This window comes from Tympanuchus pallidicinctus, unplaced genomic scaffold, assembly GCF_026119805.1.
Source record: "Tympanuchus pallidicinctus isolate F22 unplaced genomic scaffold, pur_lepc_1.0 scaffold11, whole genome shotgun sequence".
Classification (NCBI taxonomy): domain Eukaryota; kingdom Metazoa; phylum Chordata; class Aves; order Galliformes; family Phasianidae; genus Tympanuchus; species Tympanuchus pallidicinctus.
In genome coordinates, this window is record NW_026294627.1 from 1,089,455 (window position 1) to 1,115,736 (window position 26,282).

General features: G+C 43.7%; 1 protein-coding gene across 2 annotated transcripts in view; it reads left to right on the top strand.

The window, feature by feature from the left end:
- Positions 1–26,282, top strand: part of MYO7A (myosin VIIA) — a 96,632-nt gene that overhangs the window by 38,338 nt on the left and 32,012 nt on the right. The window contains exons 5-18 of one of the 2 annotated variants that reach the window (XM_052669335.1): positions 6,217–6,401; positions 7,304–7,425; positions 9,991–10,133; positions 10,226–10,339; positions 11,305–11,458; positions 12,223–12,299; positions 13,139–13,258; positions 14,007–14,149; positions 14,594–14,804; positions 15,293–15,428; positions 16,043–16,149; positions 18,660–18,716; positions 23,074–23,211; positions 25,884–26,042. In XM_052669335.1, the coding sequence (XP_052525295.1) occupies positions 6,217–6,401; positions 7,304–7,425; positions 9,991–10,133; positions 10,226–10,339; positions 11,305–11,458; positions 12,223–12,299; positions 13,139–13,258; positions 14,007–14,149; positions 14,594–14,804; positions 15,293–15,428; positions 16,043–16,149; positions 18,660–18,716; positions 23,074–23,211; positions 25,884–26,042 (1,866 nt within the window). The remainder of the gene's footprint in view (positions 1–6,216; positions 6,402–7,303; positions 7,426–9,990; positions 10,134–10,225; positions 10,340–11,304; positions 11,459–12,222; positions 12,300–13,138; positions 13,259–14,006; positions 14,150–14,593; positions 14,805–15,292; positions 15,429–16,042; positions 16,150–18,659; positions 18,717–23,073; positions 23,212–25,883; positions 26,043–26,282) is intronic. The other variant, XM_052669345.1, reaches the window with a different exon arrangement.

Below are 26,282 nucleotides of genomic sequence, written 5' to 3' on the forward strand. Positions count from 1 at the left end.
ATCTCAGAGAAGAGCTCCAAAGTACCTACCCCATCTGTGTTTATAAACTCTGAGATCCTGACAGCTGAACTTTTAGGATAGTAGTACTTCTCCTTAGGTTAGTTTGGTCGTGTAACAACCTGTGGGCCTACTGCACCTTTTCCAACCCCAACAGGCATCCAGAAATCAAGGGTTTTACAGGGAGCCAGCAGGAACTGAGCCACTCTCCTGTGACAACACCTCAAAAACCAAATAGGACAAGAGTCAGCATTCTAGTCTCTGAGTTGCTTTTTTTTCAGTATGCTATATACTGGATAGTCTGGTGCACATTCTGGTGATGGAAGAGAGGAAAGTGTATGCTTGCCACTAGTAAATAAACTAAAACAACCTACGTAATATATTACTGCTGGGTATTTGTCCCATGCTACAGCTTTCTGCCACTCAGGTAAGTACCTGCTGTGCCTCTGAAGGCCTTTTCAAGGCAACCTGGAGACCTACTTTTTAAAAGGCTCTAGAGATTACTAGCTTTTGAGGCCAGAGGGAATTGCAATGAATTCTGATCTGCTAGACAGCATGAACTAACAGACCATATCCTTGATTTTCTGTATCAAGTCTGCTTGTTCTGCTTGTTGTCCAGTGCCTTTTGAAAGGATGGTTTAGGATTAGAGCTGGGCAGTGATGGAGAACACATCACCCTGTTACAAAGGCTGTTGAAATGTTTGACCACCTATTCTCTCATCCCAACTCTACAAAATAAATTCCTTCTTTCATAGGTGAATTTCGGTTCTAGAGGAAGAGGACAAAGCTACTAAAAAGACACTCCTACATTCCCAATACATTCCCAAGCACCTCTCTCACTAACACACCTTGTTTGGTGCCTTACGTTGTCAGTTTAGAGAAAAAGGCACAATGAGAAAATAATTCAGATGTTAGATGAGCTGGAGCTCTTTTTAGGGGAGTTCAGCCATTTATAATGATCAAATAGCAAAAGTTAACGGGGCCAAATTTGTAGCTGAAGTGTTATCTCTGAGCACTGAGCACCCATGATAGTCACCAAAGGTATTATTGCAGCCAACAGATCCAAGATTGCCTTTTGTCTGTCTAGACATAGGTGGATGAGGTGAATTGCTTTAGAGCTGGCTGGGGCTCAGATATCCTTGAAAACATTATGTTGGAAGGAAAGTTAGGGTTGGACATCTACAGTCCAAATTCCAGCTAAGCACCTGTCCAGTTTCTAAGTTTGATGTCATACTCACGTGAATAAGTGAATTCAGGCAACCTGGATGCCACCCAAGATGGACAGCTAGCCAATAGTTGGAGGTGACTGGCTCATTCAGAGAACAGGCTTTTCATATCTGTTCAGCATTACCCCTTTTCTTCTGTTTGTGGACACTCCATAATGGTACCAAGGGAAATCCCATGTGTCTCTGTGAGAAATTTGGGATCATGCTGGATATTTTTTCAGTGATGTCTGTGTATCTCTCCTGGGGGTCCCTAAGCCATCAGGCAAATGTCTGTTGCCTTGCTAATTGAAGTCCTTGGATAAGATTTCACATGTACAATACCAGACTGTCCACAGATAAAAGCTTCACCTTCACAAAAGCTCTGTCTCTGAGCTCCCTCACTAAGCCATTCACAGACATCCAGGGAGATTATGAACATGAATGAATGATGTTTGGCAGAGTCATGCTAACAAGTGCTAATGCAAAGGGCAGCTGCTAACCTAGAGGTGAGAGACTGGGCAGTGATTTGGGTTGAGTAATCCATGAACATTATGGTTTCTCCATGAGTTCTTTGAGTCTGATGGTGTCAGAGCTAGGTGTACTGCAGGGCTGCTGCTGCGTAAGGGGTGGCCATTTGCCCTGATCTAATTGTAACTGATCACTCCACCTGCCTTCACAGCACCAGGCAAACACTGCCTGGAGCATGTTCATCTGATTTTAGGCTGTATCCAGAGCTTGAGTTTCACAGCTCTTTGGTTTTCTGAGACTAAGGTACATTTGGTTGTTATTTTTGCAGTATGTCACATGAGTACATCCTTGGAGAATAGCAGCTTAAAGGAGCTCATTTTTTCACCAAATAATTTTAGCAGGTGGTTCTTTACTAGGTTCCTTTATTGCAACCTACTCATAGAATAATAGAATGATCTTCATGGAATCACAAAATGATTGTATGATAAAATGGATATGTTGTATTCATAGAATATAATGGAATCTGTATAGAACAATAGAACCCACTCCTTGGGCTAGTCCTGCTCCATGCAGTAAACTACTTGCATCTATCAGAGAGGTCCCAAGTTACTGTGCTTTGATTACTCCACATCACTAATGGCTTTGAAGTGGCAGTATGTGATCCTGGACACCACAGAGCAGGTAGTGTAATATCAGCATTAGAATGACACTGAAAATCATAGAATCATTTGAATTGGAAGGGTCCCTTGAAGGTCATCTACTCCAACTCCCCTTCAATGAACAGGGAATGACATAGAGCATGTAGCTTGACAGAGATATATGCAAACCAACCCTATCTCTGTGAGTGTTATTACAGGGTCAGGAATTCAACTTTAGATCTTCATCTTTTAAGAATGGAGACACTAGCAGGAGTACATTTGTAATGAGCACGGTAAATGTTGATGGCAGTTTTGCAAAGCCAAGAAGTGTAGGCATACCCAGTTCTATGAAGTGTTGGGGTTTTTTGGTGGTGCTTTGGTTGGTTGTTTGGTCGTTGGTTTGTATTTCTGAGGTATAATTTGTATAGTCTCAAAGTTTGGTGACTTTGCCTTCACTATTTGAAAGAATTTCTGAGCCCCCTGAGTGAAGGCTAACTTTTCCAATAGGTCTTCAGTCCTCTTGTTTCATCTCCGTAGCTTTGTGTAAGGTATAATTCTGCTCTAATAAAATATAATTTTCCTTTTTCTCCTCCCTCACATTTATAAGACAAACTGCGGCGGGAGGGTAAGTAATGACTCTTGGAGATGTCATTTGTAATCATTCTTATGCCCATCCGTTGGATCACTTGTTTCTGTTCTGTTGCGTTTTCATTTCATTTGCACATTACCATTGCTGCTGCCTCACAAATGCATGGAGAGCATCATCCCATTTGCAGCAGAGCTTGGCCCTCGTGGTGAAGTTGTGACCTTCCCAGAGCTGGAAAGTCCCCAGTCTGTCAATGCAGTATTGCATGATTAAAGCTTTAAGTGCTTCTCAGTAATTATCTCAGCTTGCAGGGAAAAAAAAAACAAACAACAAAACTTCTGCAACCAAATGAAAAAAACTTCTACAAGGGTGTTTTTGCCTGAGGTTTGGTTTGTACACAGTGGGGAAACCATGCTGAATAGCAAGGTTATTTGGTGGGGAGTTTGGACTTTGAGTAAGGTTAAATCTCTTTATCTAGAGATGAAAGCCATGTCTGCTGTTGCTTTCTTGTTGCCAAAATGCAGAAAAGTTTGGTAGAGCTTTAACCACATAAAAATCCAGATGAAGTCAGCCACAGTGCTCTGAGCAGTGAGGGAAGCAGGCTCAGAAAGGATTTTGTTTGGGGCTATTTAAGATGTAGGTCATGCAGGCAGTAATGAATTTGGTTTCTGATGTAAGTGGTCCACTACAGCAGAGCCTCTTCCTATCAGCAACACTTGGTTTTTCTGATACAGAATGGCTTTGCTCTCACCCAGCAATAGAAACCAAAGAGATAATACTTCCTTGGAGGTGCCCTTTGGCCTGTCATCAGCAAAGCAGACAAAGTTTTTCATGGGAAGTGGGCAAACTGTGAACATTCATCAACTAGGAATGACCTAGGAAAGCAAGCAATAGTACAGGGGTTTGTGCTGACAAAGTCTTTTGTAAATCACAAGGGAAGGGTCAACAAGAGCATCCAGGAAGTGCATTCCTGCAACTAATGGTTAACTCCTTTCATAAGCTTGCTGGCTGTGTTTGGGTAGGTCAGACCAATGTGGCTGAAACACAGAGATTTCAGAAATCTCTGCAAAGTGTCAATCTTTCTGAGAAGATGCTCAAGGAAGACTAGAAATACTCCTCAAATTAACCTGGTAATGAATTATGAAGAGGAAAACGGTGTTGCAAGTCTCTCGCCCAGTGCTGGAAGGAAACTCAAGGGTCAGTGGCAAGCTTGGTGTCATAAGGCCACCCAGAAATTGAGCTCAGTCCTTCTCTGAACGCTAAATTTACCTACTCTGTCACTGCAGAAGGCTGCTTAGGGACTTTGGTGCTTCCCTACTTCAGGAACTTCTTCTAACACCCAGTCTAAGTTATTTCACAGCCAATTTCCACCCTTTGTGTTTGTGACAGTTTTGTCCTTGGGCTTCGGGAGCTTTTCTCCTTTCCTGACATTTACTCTACTATTACAGAGAAGACCACAACTTTCTCTATTAGTTGCTTCTATAAATTCAAATTTCACCTGGGCTGAACAGAAATCTGTTCTCTGGTGTTGCCCACGGGGCCCGCAATGTGCCAGCCCCTAAGGGCTTCCAGCATCCCTAATGCAGAACACAACTGCCACCTACCGGCTGCCTTTCAAGAAGCTGGAGCAGGCGGGAAGCGGGTAGCTAATAAAGAAATTATCACCTATCTCCACTGAAGCCCATTCCTTCATGATTCAGAGATAACAAGTTTTGATGTTTTGATGAAGTTAACTCATCCTGGGGTTGTGTTATCTACAGGCTATATAAGCATCCTTACCTGAGACACTTTGGTTCCTTGTTCCAAAGGCTTTTTTTTTGTTTGTTTTAGGTCATGCAGCTGAAAGGATATATTTTTATATTGAAATGATGAGGATTTTTGTTGTTTTTTGTTGTTGCTTTTTCCTGGAAAAATATTTGCAGCAGTGGGGACACTTTTGTAACTGATCTCCTGAGAAATGAAAGGGGAAATTCAGCTTTCATAACATTAGTTGTCAAAAGTTAGCCTAGAGAAGGCAAATGAATTCATTTTTCATAGAATCATAGATTCATTTGAGTTGGTAAGAACTTTTAAAGATCGTAGAATCGTAGAATCACAGAATGGACTGGGTGAAAAGGACCACAATGATCATCTGTTTCCAACCCTCTGCTATGTGCAGGGTCACCAAACAGCAGACCAGGCTGCCCACAGCCACATCCAGCCTGGCCTTGAATGCCTCCAGGTTTGGGGCATCCACAACCTCCTTAGGCAATCTGTTCCAGTGTGTCACCACCCTCTGAGTGAAGAACATGTGGTGCAACTTCCCTGCAATGAGCAAGGACACCTACAGCTCAGTCATACTGCTCAGAGCCTGGTAGTCATTACTGTAGTCATTAAGAGAGATGAACCCCTTGGTTACCCTAAGATGGATCTCTGTTGACTTGCATGCTCTAGACAGTAATTTTTAGACAATTGAAATTGGGGGACGACATCTTTACTCTCAGACTTGAGCTGGGATATGTCCAAATCTCCTAACCTCAGAACTGATCTGAGTGAGAAGGCTAAGGCCTTCAGTCCTTTGTTGAGAAGCTCAAGAAAAATAACTCCTGGAAAGGCAGAAATGAAAGCATATGACATCACAAAGAGTTTTGATGCCAAAGGCCCAGGACATTTTCGCTTATCTGTGTGCAACAGAGAGCATGGGATGCACAAAAGGCATTTTCAAAATGACCAGGATGTGGCTTAGGGGAAGTATGTCTGGACTTCATGAACCATTTCCTTGTGTACAGACAGGGTTTAAACTGCAGCATGGAGAAATTTGGTTAGACAAAGATGTAGTGAGGAACAGACTGCAGAGGAAGGTGCTAGCAGCTCTGCTGTGGATTTTTAAAAAGCAGTTAAGTAGGTATCTGTCAGGAACAGTGTGGATCCAGCAGGCCTTGGTTTGAGGCAATGATCTCCAGGTCCTTCACATCTTCAGTTTCTCAGAACTTGTACAGAGCACTAAATGTATATGGATGCATACTGGCTCTGGGGGTGTTTTTGCAAATATAAGCTTGACTTGGAACTCTAAATCTTAACTGAGGGGCATCCGAAATATGAATTAAAGCTTGAATCCATCTATTGCATGAGCAAGGCTGTATCTGAACTGAATTGTATAGTATGGGACTTTTGTTCCAGCTTTGCTCCAGGCTCCACTCTTCAAGCATCTTTGGCTTGTACATCACCTTCCATCCAGCTTTTGAAAAACATGATTTTTCTGACCTCCACACTCCATCCAAACTGCCAAAGCCTCTCGGCTGGGTCTCACTGTGCCATAAAACTTCATGTGCTTCTCCTCCAGACATACACTGGTTCAATACTGGTGGCAGTAAACCCCTACCAGCTTCTACCCATCTATTCACCGGAGCAGATACGGCTGTACACCAACAAAAAGATTGGGGAAATGCCACCACACATCTTTGCGATCGCTGACAACTGCTACTTCAACATGCAGCGCAACAACAAGGATCAGTGTTGTATCATAAGGTGAGTTGGTAAATTTCCAAATGGAACAGACACTGGAAAAGGCAGCTGGTTGATGAGGAACAGATAATCAAGCGTAATCGGGAGTTAGAAAGAGCCATTAGATACTCCATCCACATAAAGTTAGTGTAGAGTTGGTTTCCGTTGTGCGTTTCTAAAGTCAAAAATGCCATCTTGCAAGTAGCATCCTGCTTCTTGCTTTGGTTACCTTCTCCTCTTCCCTCAGTGAGACACAGATTGGATATTAGGAAAAACTTATTCTCTGAAAGAGTGGTTGGGCACTGGGACAGGCTGCCCAGGGGAGCAGTGGACTCACCGTCCCTGGGGGTTTCCAAGAAACACGTAGATGTGGTACTCAGCTACATGGTTTAGTGGGCAATGCTGTTGGTAGGCAGATGGCTGGGTTGGGTGAGCTTTAGAGGTTTTTTTTTCAACATAAATGATGCTGTGATTCTATGGGACCTGTGGCTGTCACCAAATGGCAGTATTTCAGATTCTGCTTTCTAGTGCATTTGTGCACTTCAAGATGTGTTATAAATCTGCCCCGGTGCCACTGGCTCAAGGTATGATGATCCTATTTGGAAAAGCACTGTCTGAAAGTGCTTTCTGGTGTTCTTAGTTAAAACTGTACAATATTTTCTGGAGAAACCCACACCTAAAAGCAAAATTTTGGCCACATGAATTGGAATGTAAATCTGTATCCTGGCTAGAAGCTGTCCCATATTGTGTCCTAACATTTGGATATAACCAGTCTTTGGGGTGTTGGAAACTCATCCTTATTGGACTCGTCCTACTTGTGCTAACAGAACAGGGCTAGAGACATCAGTCCCTCTGGAGATAGAGAGGAGGAAGTTAGCAGAATGCAGAAGGACTTTCACTGATCTCATATTCTGTTGTCATTGCAGTGGTGAATCTGGGGCAGGGAAAACAGAAAGCACAAAACTGATTCTTCAGTTCCTGGCAGCAATCAGTGGTCAGCACTCCTGGATTGAGCAGCAGGTCCTGGAGGCAAATCCTATCTTGGAAGGTGAGGCCTCAAATGGTAGAGGTATTTTTCTGATGGCTAAAAAAATCAGACTTGAGAAATAGAAAATGTGGTCAAATGTAACCATTTATTGAATTAAAAAGTGTTTTTGAAGTGAGAATAAATTTGAAAGAAAAAACAAAAATTCGGAAGCAGCAGTATAAGTGTTTGTTGAACTGTACATTCAGATCCTTTCTGTCTGAATTTATTTTTCTCAACAAAATTACCCTCTATCTGATTATCTGTGTAGTCTGGGATTTCAAAAACTGATGAATGCCAGAGAGTAAAACTGATGATGCCAGAGAATCTGTGGTAGCTTCATCCCTGGAGGTGCTCAAGACCAGGTTGGATGGTGCTGGCCAGCCTGAACTGGGGGTGGCAACTCCCAGTCTATGGCAGGAAGGTTGGATCTTGATGGTCTTTAAGGTCCCTTCCAACTCAAACCATTCTATGATTCTACGTAATATTTAAAATTCTTTAGAAAATGTGCACCACCTCTTCCAATGTTACAGTTATAACTACATGCAGAGCTTTGATACAACAAAAAGGTGCCATTCCATTGATTTTTTTATTTGCTTTGTTAAAATGTAATTGCCAAAATCTCATTCTTATTGTTTGCTGGTTCAGCAGAACGGGAGATTATATTGCTCAGGGCATCACAGACTACAAGCATGGGCTGGCAGTACTCAATGGTCCTGCTGGAACAGGCTGCCTAGACAGGCTGCGGATTCCCCATCCCTGGAGGTGTTCAAGACCAGGTTGGATGGAGCCCTGGGCAACCTGGTCTATAACCAGACTTGGAGGTTGGTGGCCTTGCCTGTGGCAAGGGGATTGGAACTCGATGATCCTTAGGGTCCCTTCCAACCGAAGCCATGCTATGATTCCATTACTCTATGATTCTATAAATAGCAAAGCCCTCCATTTTCTTCCAGTGTCAGAGAATGGAGGCAGAAGACAGAAAAGGAAATGAAGAATGAGATAACAATAATCAACTTATTGGCTATCTGAGATGCATAAGCAAGCATCTGTTAGGGTGAAAAACAGCCGCACAGTTTTAACTGGATGTCTGAACATTAAATAGTTGATCTGAACCTCCAGGCATAGTGCTACATGGAACTTTTCAGCACAAAGAGAAGTATTTTCTTCCTCTCCTCATTAAAGAATAATGAGATTTTAATCTACCTGCTAGTCCCAGTGAGCAGTGTTTGCTTGGTAGGTAGCCCCATAGGAATCAATGGAAATGTGAATATCCTGACAGCTTTCCATGAATAATGCGAGCAGTGCAAACAAGCAAGTCACCAGCTGAGCTTTCCTTCTCTGCTCTTCTCTGGAGAATCTTTCAGTCTAGTATGAGGATGCAACAAGATTGCTGAGGGATGCATGCCATGCACATGTGGGATTTGAACATACATTTCACCAGGAAAACAGACGTTTTGTATTCCAAATGCATCTCCAGCACCTGGCAGCAATTCCAGAGCAAGCAAACACCAGGGCACGCTTCCTATGCCCGCACAAAGGATAGAACTGCACTTTGTCATGCCCGGACCTTTCCCTGCACGTGATCTGCATGTGGTTTCCCTGTCTGCTTTCAGGGCAGAGTCTCCCTCTGGAGGTTGGCTTGGTTCCTCTCTATTTCCTGAAAGGATGGTCTCTTTCCATCTATTAACAAATCAATCACCAACATCCCTGTCATTTCCCACACTATCACCTTGCATACTGTGGTATCCTCCTGTGTGCCTTGCTCTACCCTCCAGTATTTTAGCAGCTGCTGACCAGACCCTGTTGTTGTCTTCCATTTTCCTGCATAAGGTCACTCTGTTTCCATTCCTCCTTCTTGCCCATAGAATCATAAAATGGGCTGGGTTGAAAAGGACCACAATGGTCATCGAGTTTCAACCCCCCTTCTATGTGTAGGGTCACCAACCATTAGATCAGACTGCCCAGAGACATTGATATTCCTCTCCTTTTTCTGAATAGTTATGTGTGGAATATCCTGTCCCCCCGCACTGAAACTGAACCAGGCAAACTTCAAGAAAAAACTTTGGGCTGCTTCCTAGCCTCTTTTGTTTGTTTTTCTTCGACAGGCTAAGCAGTGGGGTCAGGAGAATCTCATGAGGTTCAACAAAACCAAATGCAAGCTCAGTTACTGGGTCATGGCAACCCTCACTGAGGGCTGAAGGACAAAAGGGTGGAGCACACAGCCCTGCCGAGAAGGACTTGGGAGTACTGGTGGATGGCAGATGGACACTAGCCAGAAGTGTGCCAGGGAGGTTTAGATTGGATATAAGGAAAAAGTTTATTACAGTAAGGGTGGTGAGGCACTGAAATATGTTGCCCCAAGGTGTGGTGGATGTTCTGTCCCTGGAGACACCCAAGGTCAGGCTGGATGGGGCTCTGAGCAGTTGGTGGAGCTGTAGGTGTCTCTGTACACTGTAGGAGAGTCAGACTAAATGACCTCTAAGGTTTCCTTCCAATTAAAACAGCTCTGTGATTCTATAACTCTGATGCCAGTTTCACAATCCTTCCCATGTCAGGTCCTCTCTGACCCATTGCAATTCTTCCCTGCAGCTTTTGGGAATGCAAAGACGATCCGTAATGACAACTCCAGCCGATTTGGGAAGTACATTGACATCCACTTCAACAAAAGGGGAGCCATCGAGGGGGCCAAGATTGAGCAGTACCTGCTGGAGAAGTCCCGGGTCTGCAGACAGGTAAGGTGACATATCTGCAAAGCACGAGAGTGGGTCCATTGATATTTGCAGTGACATTATCAGAAGAGCTGATGGCTGCTCTTCTTCTGCAGGCCCAGGATGAGAGGAATTACCACGTGTTCTACTGCATGCTGAGAGGAATGACAATGGAGCAGAAGAAGAAGCTGGGTCTCGGGAAAGCCACGGACTACAACTATCTTGCAATGGTGAGGGTGCAGAAAAGTGAAGGTTTGGAAGGATGAGATAGTGTGAACTTCTTAGCAAGGGAGAGAGAAGTGGAAGCTCTTCCTTCAGGAGGCTGTTTTGCTGATTATAACCTTCTTGAGTCTTAGTCACCAAATAATGAGAATTACTTGTCCCAACACTTCAATCTTAGGACAAACCCTTAACCTGTTTGAATTAAGCAGGTTACATCCATTATTTCTGTTGGATGATTGGGGTGTTTTTTCCCCAGGCCACTTGTTTAGACACAGCTAGGGTGCTAGATACAAACCAATGCTCTTGGAGAAACAATGGAAGGGGATGAATGTGTGTCTGGCAGCCACCACACACACAAACAGCAATTTATTCTCACCTCAAGGAGCTTTTTCTCTGATTGATTCTCTTTAGTGCTTAAAGGGAGCCTACAAGAAATCTGGAGAGAGACTTTATCAGAGATTGTAGTGATAGGACAAGGTGTAATGAGCATGAATTAAGAGTGCAGACATACATTAGATATAAGGAGGAAATTTTTCATTCGTAGGGTAGTGAGGCACAGGCTGCCTGGAGGAGCTGTGGGTACCCTATCCATGGCAGTACCCAAGGTTGGCTGGAGCTTTTGTCACCTATGGTCTATGGAAGGTGAACCTGCCCATGGAATGGGTTGGGACTGGATGGGCTTTGAGGTCGCTTCCAACTCAAACCATTCAATGATTCTATGACACAGGGTGTCTAGGGACAGTAGGGTAGTGCATTTCACAGGGCTGAGAACCAAATCATAGCCTACACCAAAGGCCAGAACCAGACCAACAGGTTCATCTCATTTATTCCTTAGGCAAAACATCTGCCTTACTAGAGCTTATGGTTTGCTGGGTTTTTTTGCTTTTTCAGCAAAGCCCTGTTAGCTTAAAGTTGCACCAACCTGTGCCAAATTCACTCATCTTTACCCCATGAAACATCCATGCCTCCCCAGGGTAACTGCACAACCTGCGATGGCAGAGATGACAGCAAGGAGTACGCCAACATCCGCTCTGCCATGAAGGTCCTTATGTTCACTGACACAGAAAACTGGGAGATCTCCAAGCTGCTGGCTGCCATCCTGCACATGGGGAACCTGAAGTACGAAGGTAAGAGGACAAAATGCAAGGGCGTGTTCCAATATGCTTTTCCTCCTTATTCTGCACAGTGAAATGGAGCCAAGGTAACGGACCATATCTAGACCACCTGCCATGATGCTGTTTTAGGGACTTAGCTGTTCATTGTGATTTGTAAGGACACTTGGTATTATTGTGGTGTGTAAGGACAAGAAAGGAGGAATAAATCCACCTGCCCACTCTGCAGGGCTGCCAGACTTCGGTGCACACAGTGGAGACAGGCAGTCCTGTTCAGCCATCTGCGATAGGACCCTAATACATATAACCTCCACCTTGATGTGTCTGTTCCAGCAGCATGGGGCTGGCAGCCCTTTATTTGAGGCTGTGACATTCATCTCTTCTGAATTAGAGTATTTGGATATGGCCATAGATCGTTCAGTAAATCCAGGTTTGGCAAGGGGAGACCAATGGTGTGGTCAAGAAGTGCCTAGGTGGTTTGATATGCCTTTGTAAAAGTACCAAGCTGCCCTGATGTCAGAAATGACATGTTAAAATGGAAAACAGAAGCCACACTTACATCCTAGAAATTCTGTCATCCCATAAGCCACTGAATACAAGTCCTTTGCTACCAGCAGCAGGACTCCAGTGGCTGCCTTAACTTTTCTCTCCCAACTAATGGTTAGATTTTACCTGGCCACCAAATTGAGGCATTGAGGAGAGACCCTTTCCCTCTCCCATTATATTCTGCAGAGCTGCATCCCTTGCTGACTGCTTTCCCTGTGCCTCTTTTCCCCCAGCTCGGACCTATGACAACCTGGATGCTTGTGAGGTTGTGCAGTCGGCGTCACTGATCACTGCAGCATCATTGCTGGAGGTCAGTGTCTCTGTAGTGGTGAGTGGTATTGTCCTTTTTTGGTTTGTTCCTGCGTTCCCAGTGTTGTAGGAAGGCTTGGAAGGCTTCATCTGAGTTAGGATATCTTTGCCCCTCCAGCTATGGGAGGCTGTGTAAGCCATACTTTGTACTGGCAGTACGGAGGATGTCTCCATCTGAGCTCCCCTTCACATGAGTGGAGAGGAACAGACATTTTAGTGGCACATAGTCCTAAGAAAGACACCCCAGACAGTCCCTGAAATAGTCTGTTTCTCTTATTGATGAAAGACTATCATGGGCAGTCAAGAAAGATACACATACCTGTCTGTGTGTGTCTGGTGAGGTGAGGTAATCCTCACCCAACCACCCACAGTGGGAATGGAGTGCTCCTCTGTGCTTCCCCAGCACAAATCAAGGCTCTCTCCCAGAGACACCACATCCCTATGGCCCCAGAGTGTTACCCCCAGCCATCTTCAGGCAGTTTTCATGGACTTTATGAACTGGATGTTTCTCTTGCGTGATCTCAAGACTACAAAAAGCTGAAAACAAGATGCAAAGCTACACTGATGCTGGCAGGCTTTGCAGGCTTTCCTTTTTCATCTCCATTCCCCACACCTTGTTAGCATCTCTCACTATGTCACAAAGAACACTTTCCATAGTAAAACATTATATTAATTAGTCTTTCTGAAAGTGCCTGTGACATCATTTGAGATCTGTGAAATGATGCTTACCTCCAGTTATGAGGATCTGCACAGTTCTTTTCCAGCCATTTATACTCAAGCTATGGTAAGGAACCCTTGAGCTATGAAGTCAGCAGCTGTGTTTGGTGGTACCTTTGCCAGGTTGAGCCTCAGGATGTGATGAACTGCCTCACCAGCAGAACTATAATCACCAGAGGTGAGACTGTCTCAACTCCTCTCAGCATGGAACAAGCGCTGGATGTGAGGGATGCTTTTGTAAAGGTAAATCTTGGGGTTACTCCTTCCTGTTCCTGATGATACGATGAAGCAATCTGTCAGTTTTGAGACAGAGCATTCACTGCATGGGAAAAGTGAGCTTCAGGAATAGATCCTCAGCTACTCAGAGCAACATTTGCAACACCTGCAGCACCCACACCTGAATTCCAGGATTTCGGCATGTTCAGATCAGTGAAGCTGTGCTAGCAAATAAAACATGTTGACAGGGACAGAGCTGTTCAGCTGTCACCAAAGCATCAGAGAGCATCACCCGAGGCTCTTAGGTGATGGAGGTTAATAGGTTGTGTATGCATCACTGTTTGCAGCCCCATTTAATGTTACAAAACATGCATAAATAGCTCACTACAAATTGTGCTCTGATCTTTGTTGGCCTCATTAGGCATGATATCCTAGGCTTGTCTAATAATGTAGCGTGGCTCTGCTGACCCACAGAAAAGGAAACCAGGGGAAGCATGAGCTGGGTTTAAAGTAAGCACATAAGAAAGTATCAAAATTTGAGACTTTGCTTTAGATTTTCTTTGGTCTAGGCTTTCAAGTCCAATGTCCTTGATCTACACAGTGGCTCTTGCAGCTTTAAAACATGTCAAGAATCAAGCATAGTCTTCCTTGAGAGCGGTCCAGTTGCTGGTTGTGCTGTAGGGATGTCTGTGCCATCAAGGGAGGAGTGATGCCACAGACTATCAGAGAGAACTTCTGACTTGCCTCAGTAAGCTCTGCATTTGGGATATTGCAGGGAATTTATGGGCGGCTCTTTGTGTGGATCGTGGAGAAGATCAACGCTGCCATTTACAGACCTCCTTCGCAGGAACTCAAAAGTGTTAGAAGATCCATCGGCCTCCTTGACATCTTTGGCTTTGAAAACTTCACTGTGAACAGGTATGGAGTCTACAGTTGGAGATCCCAGTCTTAACCCTCATTCACCAACCCAAACATAATGTCTTGCAGTTCTTTCATCTCCCCTGGGATGAACAAGACTTTGTTGGTCCAGGCCAATTTCTGCATGAGAGATTATCAGAATTAATGATTTTTTATGTTGCAGAAGACAAGATACTTCCGTTATTTGCTTAATTATTGTCCAAAATGTATCCACGGGAGATGACCTCCAACTCATCTATTTAGGCTACATACATACAACAGTGGTGACACTGCTTTGGGGGAGAAAAACTGTTTAACTGGACCAATGTGGTAATTTTTAGCCAACAGCAACCTTAGGAAGTGATTGACAAGACCTGAAGGTATTGCTTTAAGCATAGGAGAGTGACAGAGAAATAAAGACCATGGTGGGTCTAAACTGACCTTTCCTTCAATTTCTGTCCACAGTTTTGAGCAGCTGTGCATCAACTTTGCAAATGAGAACTTGCAGCAGTTCTTTGTGCGACACGTTTTCAAACTGGAGCAGGAGGAGTACAACCTGGAGAACATCAACTGGCAGCACATCGAGTTCACCGATAACCAGGATGCCTTGGACATGATTGCCATCAAACCCATGAACATCATCTCTCTCATTGATGAGGAGAGCAAGTTCCCCAAGGTGTGTTTTGGGCTCAGCCTTCCTTCCAGTGACTCTACTGGTTTCACCTCTTTATATTTTCACAACGGCACCCCATGAGAGGTCTAATCAGCCCTAAATCACACACCAGGGAAAATATAACATGCATTTACTACTCAGTTATATACTCATAGCTTTTATTATTCCGTGAGTATCGCAACCATGCTTAAGACAAATTAACATTTCTGGATGGAATAATACACCTGTAAAGGCTCTAGGACAGCTTTTGACTGAAAGTTTAAGAAAAAAAATATTGTTAAATATACTCACTCCTGACTGGTTTGAATACAGCACAGAACACCATATTTTTGTTATTGTTTTCTGCATTTGAGATACCCCTTCCAATCCATCTCTTGTCAAAACAAATGCACACTGTCCCCTGAGGAAAAAAAAAAAAGCACTATTGATTGGAAAATTACTGTCATGGGACAAACCTTGGTTAAATGGATGACCTTTTCCTATGTGCACAGGGTACAGATGCCACGATGTTACACAAGCTGAACTCCCAGCACAAGCTGAATACCAACTACATTCCTCCAAAGAATAACTATGAAACCCAGTTTGGCATTAATCATTTTGCTGGAATAGTTTACTACGAAACAAAAGGTATGGGATGGCCCTTGGCGCACTGCAGGTGTTAGGGGATGCTGAGGGGAAGGTGAGATGTTGCTGCATTGAAGCAGAGTTGGATGGCAGTCAGTACTAGTGTCAGTGTTCTCCTTTTCTGGTGGCCATGGTCTTTCAGCAGTGCCTGTAATCTGCAGAGCTTTGAACTCTATTTCCCTAGGAGAAAACTGCAGTGCTTTTCATCACTACTGTTCTCTATCTGGTCTCAAGATGTGTCTCTGTCTTCCTCCTCTCTGCCTGCTCCACCATTTTTGCTTAGTCTTTCCTAATGAAATCCACTCAGGTCCATCCCAAGCCATGGCTCTATCAGGATATTTAGTTGTCCTGGGCTCTGGGATAATGCTGTGTACCTGCATTGAATTTTTCACACATGAGCTCTGCAAACTCTCTGTCATTGCACAGCATGTCCTTAACCCTTAAGCAATTCCATACAAATAAAGGGCACATTTTCATTACAGTTTCTTGCTTTTGTGCACCTCTCATTACCTCCAGAGAGAAGCCACTATCCCAGCAACCCAGAGACTGTATGCAGGCCACTTATTGGCCATGTCACCCTATGTCATTGACCTATGTGCTGTCCCATTATCCTCTAGGCTTCTTGGAAAAAAACAGGGACACGCTGCATGGAGACATCATTCAGCTGGTGCATTCATCAAAAAACAAATTCATCAAACAGATTTTCCAAGCAGATGTGGCGATGGTAAGGCATGCAGCAGGTGGGAAAAGATCTTTATTTACAGGGAGAGTTTTCTTTGAAAGGGTGGAGGAATTGCAAAGGGACTAAGTGCTTGGGTGCTCCTTGGGGTGTTTCAAACCTCGTAGTAAGAGCCAAAAACCACGATGTATGAATGTGGTACAACCACATTCACACTCCCAGATCACACAGTTCAGTTCTTAAAAGACTGCTTCATGCTGCGATTGCTCTTCTATTAATTGTATAGGGATGAGAACAATGAGGTTTTTGATTGTAGAAATCTGAGAAAGAGCCAGCCCTTACTGTTGAATAGTTCAAATCTTCATACAATAGAGTGACAGATGGAAACTAAATAACTGCTCTGAATGAGTTGAATATCAAGGATGCTGGGTGAAGACTTTCCAAAGTAACCACGTTTTTCAGGCGTTGATGTCCTATTTCCAAACATCAGTCAATGGCACTGATGGTACAAGGGACTTAGGGACCTATAGGAGTGCCAAACAGATTTAAGTGCTGAATATGATGGACTCCAAAGGAAAATTAATGTTTAGATTCCAAATAAATTTCTTAAATTAGGCTACAGGTTCTTTTGCAAGGCTTATTCAAAACACAGCTACTCAGCTTTGCTCCTTCTGCAGTGAATAATTGATATCACTTTGACTTTATTAGGAATGAGATAAGGTTTATCAGCCCCACTCAGGCTACCAATTGGCGTGACACTGTCCCCAGAAGTGGATGCTCCTGCTGAACTAGATGCTAACTCCCTTAGCATCAGTGATGCTACCCTCTTTGCTTTTTATTGCTTATTCCTCAATGCTTTTTGTTTTCAGGGCAAGATATGCAGCTCACCTTGGAAATAATTTCTTGCTTGTTTGGGTAGAACAGAATGATGTTTGCTCTGGGGAATTGATAAGAGGGAGCTCTCAGGTTTATGCAATTGTGCAGACTTAGTCATGGGGACACCTACTGAGCTTGCTGTATGGCAAGCCAAACTGAGATGCCTGCTAGGGTATTGTCTAAGATTTGAGAACTGAGACATTTTAAACCATAAGAGCACGTTGTCTTTAAGCACTATGAGAATCTGTCCTGAGTGGTGGTCCCTCTGCCATGATGTTTAATTACCTCTGCTTTTCTTCTCTGAATGAGGGATTTGTAGTCTGATATGGAATTGGGAAGGGAGTAAAAGTTCTGTCATAGGTTGTCTAGTCATGCACCATATTAGCATGAACTGAGGGAGTATGAAACCCCTAAACACCATGCAAACAAAATCTGCAAAGAAAAGAAGGATGATGGAAGAAGGAGATGAGATGACTTTGCCATTGTCTCTCACAAAAATTCAACCATCTTTGCAGCCCTTTTCTTCAAAGGCATCTCCTAAAAGAAGGCGTAAGTAGGTAAGCACAGGTTGTAGGAGTGCATGCAGCAATGAGTTGGGAGAAGACTCTGCTTGGAGGTCTGCAATTGTTTCTTGAGCATCAGGAGGACTTTCTTCCTGAGGAAGTCTGGACAGGTCAATCAAATCTAAGAATATTTCCACCGAAGAAAAGACCAGTGGCCACTCTGGTGAGAGCTAAATTAGGCTTTTGTCCTCAAGAACTTCTCAGTGAGCTCATAGGATTTGGTGAAAAGCAAATCTGTATCTAGTTTGTGGCATTTCAGCTTTCAAATGTGTTCCTTATGTACCAGAATATTGAAGGAGGTCAAGAGTTTCGAAACCAAACTAAAGCATATGTTTGAATTTGTAGTAACTGATCCCTAAGTGACCTAATCTTTGTGCACACCAAATCCTGTGTGGGGGAAACCAGTTATTGCTGATGACACAGGGCTGAGCTTTGTTTGTGGGTGACCATTGTGGAGGAGGTCTGTCTGCTTGCATTGACTGAATTGAAACATTGCTTTGAGCACTGTCAAGTGAAATGACAGATTCAGTGGGAATTACACATGGTTCCTCTGAGGAATCGACATGGCCCATAGCCACCATGGTCTGACGGTTCTGCATGCTCCACTTGCAGATAGAGCAAGAAAGGTGGAAATCAAAGATGGAATATTGATGAAAGGAAAAAGAAAGAGCAGATCTGGGTGCTTTTCCTTCAGTGAAAAGTTCATTTCTGTAGAATCTGGGGAAGAAGAGAGCAATATCTTTAGGATTCTTGTGAATTATTTTTTTTTATTTTTGATGGCATCTTGCAACTGGTCAGAGGGGAGCAGGGATTTCCAAGGCAGAGGAGTGGGGAAGGCTGAAGCTGAATGGTAACAAGTGAGTTATTTCTAAGAGGCAAGAGCTGGACAGCAGTGGTTCCCTCAGGTTCAAGGATATGAACATTAAGAGAAAAGGGGAAAGCCAGGATCTACAAGAATCTAAGAATTAGCACAGTTTGCTGATGGGATGTTTCAACGCCTCCAAGACTGACAATGTCAGGCTCCCAGTTTGGTTATTCCTTCTTTTCACTGTTTGCTCTTCTCTGTCTCTGTTCTTTTTGTTGTTTGTTTGTTTGTTTTACCTGTGCTTCATGTAGTTTCTCTGTGGCTATGCATCCAGCACTTTTGGCCAGTCGCCCACACCCACGCCAAAGGTAAACTGAATACATGAGTTTCTCTGCTGTATGTTCACCTCTCCTTGGCAAAGATTGTGCTTCTCTCTTGTTGGTCTGTTGCTCTCCCTGTGTTCTCTTTAGAGGATCCATTTCAAGTGTTGATGTGACAAAGAGCTTTTTTAGGGCTTGCTGACTATTTACAGAAGTATGAATCGTTTATTTGTAAAATTTAACTCAGAAGAGATTTATCACAATGGGAGTTTGGTTTGGATAAGATCAGAACCAGCCTGAGACAAAGTTTTGGATTTGGATTTTTGTTTGTTTGTTTGTTTGTTGCTGGTTTTTTTTTTTTCCTTTTTTTTTTCTTTTTTTTTTCCCCTGATATTTGAATCATATTATATAACTTCAGATTGACCACCTGTTGGATTTGGTTATCATGTTGCCAACATTGGCTTCAGTGGTTCATTACACCTCAGTGCAACAGCAAATCTGGCTCTGTTTTGCACACGGGGGGGCAAGAGGCTGATGGTTCATGCACAAACAGAGGCTCTTGGATTTCATTATGGGATTGCTTGGAATTGCTGTCATATTTAGGATCATTTCATGCCTTGTGAGAGTTCAAATTCAACTCTTCAAAGGTGCAGTTAATATTGAACTTTCCGTGCTCATCCAAACAGGCTTTTGGCAGCTGTTTTAGGTCTTTCCTGTTGTACCTCACCTCCTGACTGGTTCTGATGGCTTCCCAAACCTTTTGTGCTAGATGTTTGACCATAGAGTATTGTGTGCTAATGGTTTTGTGACATCAGCTCTGTGAATCTGCCTACATTTCTTTGACAGCCCCCTAATAGCCAAGGGATTATGTTAGAGATGGACCTGGCTTTCAAAATTCAGATCCTTGCATGGGCTGAATTTCAACCCTTCTTACCTCCACGTTGTTTCGGAATGTTTGTATTTGGAATTCCAATGAGGATGACCCAACCCAAAATGAACCAAAGCCATTAATTCCAAAGCTGAACTCCTTCCCCTCCATATCATGATTGAAAAGTGTTTGGGTAGCAGCATCTTGTTGAGCCCTATTCTAAGACTGTAGCAGTGCCACACACCAAAAGAAAAAAAATATTCCTGAATTAAGATATGGTGAAGTAAAGCACAGGAGAGAATTCTGCAAAATCCATCAGAAATGCCCATGTCAGTCTTTTTCTCTGAAGACAACAAGAGATACAGGGAAATGAGAGAAATAACACTGATGATTTCTAAGAGTCTTCTTGTCATTACAGTTCTTGTAACGTAGCCTAGTGTTTTGTAAATTTTCTAATAAAGAATTGATCATGTTTGGTAGGCACTGAGGCAAGGGAAGAACAACAGTTAAAACAGTAACTTGTAGAAAATGGAGCCTTAGTTCAAAAAAGAGTAATACTCAGCACTGTTATTTATCCCATGTCAGCTCTGCATCTCAAGGCACTTTCCAGATTGCACGCCCTTTAGGACACACACTGTCTCTTCACTATATGCTACCTCAAGACCTGCTATGAAGTGGCCCCAACTTTCAGTGGTCACCTAGAGGTGACCCCAGTGACATTTGCTACAGCAAACAGTGAGCATCAGTGTCCTCAGACTTGACAAAAATAAAAGGCTAAAGCACATGCCATTTTGGCATGGCTCAGGGCTGCAACCATAGTATCATTAAGGTTGGAAAAGACCTCTGAGATGACTGAATTCAATTCCAGCTCATCCCCACCATGCCCATTTACCATGTTCCTCAGTGCCACATCTCCACAGTTCTTTAATACCTGTAGGGGTGATGACTCCACCACCTCCCTGAGCAGCCTGTTACAAGGCCTCATGGTGGGGCTCTTTCTTTATGAGAATTTCTTCCTAATATCCAGCACCAGTGAATCTTGCTTATCCTTCCACATTATAGTAATCTCAACCTCCTTGAGCTAGGCTATCTATGAACACTGATCAAGAAACAGCATCTGTCCCAAAGATGCTACTATAGGAGTTTAAAAGCTAGGACCTGTCTTGTCAGGAGGAAAGCAGAATGTATTCAGCCCTTTATCCTTCAGTTTTTTGGGACTGTGTCTATTTTGAGCTAAAAAAGTTCTTCCTCCACAACACAGTTTACATTTTCAGTGCCTCACATTGTTGGCAGGCTGCTCCACTTACTTTTTTGGCCATTTTGTTGAAATGCCAAAGGAGATGTGATTGTCCCCACACTGGTGTTTAATTGAGGCAGGAGGAACAATGACTTCAGCATTGTCATCCTGTCCATACAGGAAGACGTTAGTGAAAAACTCTTGCCTGAGGTTTCATTGTGTAGCTGAGAGCCCAGTAAGTGCCTATTGGAGCTGGTGCCCACCATGGAAGGGTCAGTGTGAAATGTCAAGGATGCAGGGGACATCCATCCGTTCACGTCCCATGCCCACTTGAATGTATGATGCCTTCTTGACAGGAAGAGCCTGGAGCTCTCTAATGATTTTAATAAGAATTCAAATTCTGGCCAAATTTTGTCCAGGTTCTGGCCAATGTTCCTTTTCTCCTGCCATTCCCATCAAAAGGGATGCAAATAACACCACTGCCTTACACCAGAGCTGGATGCATGCAAGAAAGAATTGCAAGGCACCAGCAAGGCAGAATCTGCTGTCTGCAGGCAAACTGCTCTTTCATTCCTATATAGGGGACCCTTGTATGAAGTCTTGCACCCTTCCTACCACCACAGCTGACAAATGACCTCTCCCAGCTAAACCCAAATCAGCAAACCTGACAAATGGGCAGCTGATTCCAACTCCCAGCTGTGCTCCTGCATCTGTTGCTGCTTCTTGTGACTGTCATTTCATATTGCATGAAGGTGACCCCTTACACAGAATTAGCAAAGTGCTAAGAAAGCAGCCACCAAAATTATCCAAACTAGGATTCTTGCTAGAACAGCCTATTCCTCATCAAATCTGTGATGGAATGTGAGCATCGAACTCTATGCTGCTCTGCAGGTAGCAGCTGCATCCATTAATTATCTTAGGTTTGTTAATGACTTGTCCTTCAGTGGAAAATTTTGCTGGGAGAGGTCACTGGTGGCCCCTCAAGCTCTCTTGGCCAAGACAAGCAGGTTTTTCTGGTGTGTGCATGAGCTGGGTTTTCTCTGCTCACGTTGTCTTGTTGGAATTCCATGATGACTTTGTGTTTGTGCTGATTGGGTTTGTCCTATTATTGTGTCCAACCTGAGCTCTGGGGGTCATTTTTGGGGGTTGGGGATTGTTGTCTGCTGTAAGATGAAGCACACATAAGGATTTTAGCAAAAGAAGTCAAAATAAAACTCACCACCTTGCAGAACAGAGGGGCAAGATGGAGATGGAGACTTTGTGGCTCCACACCATGGCTTGGCCACCTGCAAAGAAGAGGATGTTTGGAGGAAAAGTGCATGAAAATCCTGCTCGAATCCTCTCTTTGGGAATTCCCTGGCCATCAGGTCATATCACAGGCCATGTCACAGTGTGTCCTATTTTGGAGATGTAATGTGGGGCCTGCCTCTTCCTCCTTCAATCCATCAGCAGCACCTGCTGCTCTACAAATGCTCCATGGACACCAGACCACTCTGTCTGATGTTTGACATGGTATGGTAGTAGCAAAAAGAAAGCCAGTGGCTTCATTTAGTTTGGAGAAATGTTCTCTCACAACAAAGGAAGGGCTATTAAGAGAAAACTTTCCATTCTTCTTTACAAATACTTGCCCAAAGCTCTAGGTGAGATTATTAATTTCACCAATGGAGCTAAAACTAGCAAAATACTCAAAATCATCCTAGAAGAACAGTGATAGCAAGGTTGGCATGGCTTACTGTACCCATCCTCAAAGGCGTTCAAGGCTGGGTTGGACGGGGTGCTGGGCAGGCTGACTTGTGGTTGGCAATCAGCCCATGGCAGAGTGTTGGAAATGGATGATCTTCAAGGTCCCTTCCAATCTAAGCCATTTCGTGATGTACGGGATGGGGAAACCCAAGCATCTCCTGGGTAATGCATTGCCCCAGGTTGCAATAGAGAAATTGTTGAAGACCTGAAAGGGGCTGTTTGCTCTCACAAGCCAATCTTCTTTATAGCTTTGCACAGGATGCTTGGGAATGTCAGTCAGACAGGGAGGCTTAAGCAGGACAAATTGCATTCCAGCACTATTCCACCTTTGGATGAGGCACACGGGGCAAATTGCAGGTTGTCTATCCAATACGAAAGAGAAAAACTCAGGTGCCCCAAGTCCAAGCCCTCTCCCCCACATCTTCCACCCTCCATCTCAGCCCTGAGGCCTCCACTCCCACCTCCAGCTGCAGCAGGAGTCTCGTGGGACCGTGGCCGGAGGGGAAGGGCACTGTTATCCTTTCATTTCCTGAGCCTGCTCTGCTGTGGTTTTGCAGGGAGCGGAGACAAGGAAGCGCTCGCCGACTCTCAGCAGCCAGTTCAAGCGGTCCCTGGAGCTGTTGATGAGGACTCTCAGTGTCTGCCAGCCCTTTTTTGTCCGCTGCATCAAGCCCAATGAGTACAAGAAGCCCATGGTAAGTTCTGCTTTTCTCTCTTGCTTGTTTTTTTTTATTTTATGGGATTATCCACTGGAGCTAGTGGCTAACACAGCCCTTTCTGCAAGCAGACAAGTCCACAGAATTTGTTAAGGCAAATTTGGGCACTGTACCTTCAATGCAGCAGCACCCCAAACTTTCTGTGAAGGGGAGATGTTTCCCCCACCTTCATTCCCAAGGATGACCTCGAGGAATTCACCCTGTAGCCCTTTATCCTATAGGAAATGCCTTTTATTTCCATAGTGGCTCAGAGCCTCTGTTCTAGCCATAGTGCCCTGCATCGTGTCCTCTTGCTGGGTCTGATGTTTCCTACAGGTGATCCCCTTTCTGTGCATGTTTTCTACAAAATTTTTGAGGGATCTTACTTTTTTCACCCCACTAGATTCTTTCCAACTGTTACCTCTTTTTCTGTTGTTTTTTGTTTTTGGGGGTTTTTTTGTTTGCTTGTTTGTTTGCAGCAGTATCAGATGTACAATTAAAAATCACAGAGGGAAGAAAATGGTAAATAGCACAAAGGAAAAATCAAAGTTTTGTTTTTATTCCTATGTGGTCCTGTGTGGAGCCAGGATTTGGACTTGGTGATCCTTATGGGTCCCTTCCAACATGGAATATTCTGTAATTCTATGATTCTACAATAGAATCATAGAATCCTTAGAGTTGGAAGGGATCAGTTATGCAGCTGTGATTCCCAGGACTGGGGGTGATAGACTGTGACAGAGAGAATTATTAGAACATTAGGTATTTTATCCATATGAACAACCAATAGGCAATCCTCCCATCTCTCAGAGCGCTCTTAAACCAAACAACACAAAGGCTTAAGACAAAAAATGGTTAAAAATTACTCAGAGCCTTAAAAACAGTTGGCAGCCCATTGAAACTGCCCCTTTTATTGTGTCTATTTCCAAAGCAGTGAACGCTCTGGGATAAACTTCAATGAATAAATGAGTGTGTGGCTGTAGATTCCCCAGTGATGTTGAATGGCCTCAGGTTCAGCACCCTGATGAACTGAGTCCTGGATCTTTCCCTGTTAGCCATTCACCACTCTTAATAGTGATTCTTCTTGGGGTTAAAGAGCTTTATCTAATAGTAATTTCAGCTTTTTTTCTTTCAGTGGCTTATCTAGAGATAAGTTATCTAGATAGAGCTGGAGTTTTATCTAAAGTTAGTTAGAAAACTCAAATGAATGCCAAAAAAAAAAAAGCACAGAACATCAAATTTTGGACATCCAAGCAGTGTTTGCTTGTAACTTACGGTTCAGTGAGCATAACACAGCATGGGGCAAAGAGTTTGGTGGCTCTCTGAGTGGTTTATTGTTCTTTGGGTGAACATTAAAAGGCAGTTAATGGCATATTAAAGGAGTATTTTGGGTTAATATGTAACAGTGTGTCTAAACTGAGATCACTGAGCTGAGGCCAAAGCAAAACCTTGCTTCAGAACGTGGGTGCTGCTGAGAAATTGCTGCACGTTCTGAACTGATGTTAACAAATTATTCGTGGTGCCCCAACTCTGAGCTGCTTTTTTGCATTTGGGTGTCTGGGATTCAGTCAGGCATTCTGCATCAAATTGTATTTGACCAGCTGTGATAAGAGCTAGCTAGAATATTGCGTTCAGCTCATTAACTACAAGACTTTTGGTGGGACATAAAAAAAAATATAAAAGCATGGAAGAATAGAATCTCACTGTTAAAGTTATGAGCGGATGAGTTAACCCAGCATCAAGGACTGCAGTGATGTGAGAAGTGTGTTTTTGTTCTATTTATTTTTGGCATGGTTTAGTAATTCAAAGGAAAAATCTCCCAGATAATGGAGCACAGAGCTGTGCAGGGTCACTGCAGAAGAGAGCATTTTCTGGGAGTTCATTTTCTGTCCCAGCCAATGAAGGAAAGTGTGTTGATAGTGATAGGAAACAGCATGCCGGGAAGTGAAAGGTCATTGGAAAGTCCTGGCTGTTTGTTACTTTCTGTTATTTTAAAGCTTTTGTTTCCTTTCTAAAATGTACTTTTGAAGAAAAAAAGAAAAATGAAAAGAAGAAAAAAAAAAGGAAACCTTTCTTTTTTTTTTTTTTTTTTTTACAAGCCCTCAGCTGCTTCATGGAGCAGGGAGAGAGGAGGAGAGGAGAGCACAACAGGGCTTACTGCCCATGCTGTTCCAGCACCACACCATGTCTGCCTTAATTTGACATTTAATGACCACGAGTGGTCATTACAAGGTGTTGTTCACTGTTACGTTGTGTTCTCAGATCTTCTCTCCATCCTTTTCATAGAGTGTAGGGCATGTGCTGCTTTGCATAGAGGAGTTAAAGAAAGGTCCATGATAGCCAATGCCTATAGCCTTGGGTCCACCACATGGAGGGTTTGAGTGGGTGCCTGCCCTCATTGCCTTACACAGCTTCCATCTTATGGCCACGCCAAGGTGTGCAATCATAAAATAATTTAGATTGGAAAAGACCTCTAATCCAAACCCAACCTATTAGCACCATGCCCACTGGCTGACCATGTCCCTCAGTGCCACGTTTCCATGGTTCTTGAACACCTCCAAGGACAGTGACTCCACCACCCCCATGGGCAGCCCGTGCCAATGCATTGCCGTTCTTTCTAAGAATAATTTCTTCCTAATATCCAGTCAAACCACCATGTCCTGTAACCTCCCCAGCTGTTTGACCGGGAGCTGTGCGTCCGTCAGCTGAGGTACTCAGGGATGATGGAGACCATTCGGATCCGCCGTGCTGGCTACCCCATCCGCTATACATTTGTGGAGTTTGTGGACCGATACCGGGTGCTTATGCCTGGGGTGAAGCCAGCATACAAGCAGGTGAGTGTCTTCTTCCATTGCCAATAATTGTTCTTTACTGGTCTCTCTGGAGGTGTTCATAGGAGGTGCATCCTCTCCGAAAGCAATTGTGCAGCATTTGATCCCCAGATGTGGCAGCAGTTCTCTGGGATTTTCAAGTGAAAGAAGAGTGGTTGTGGGACTGATAGGGACAGAGAGCTGAGCACCAAGGGGATTTATTCAGCCATTCCCACTCCCTCCCCTTAAGATGTGGTGAGAAGT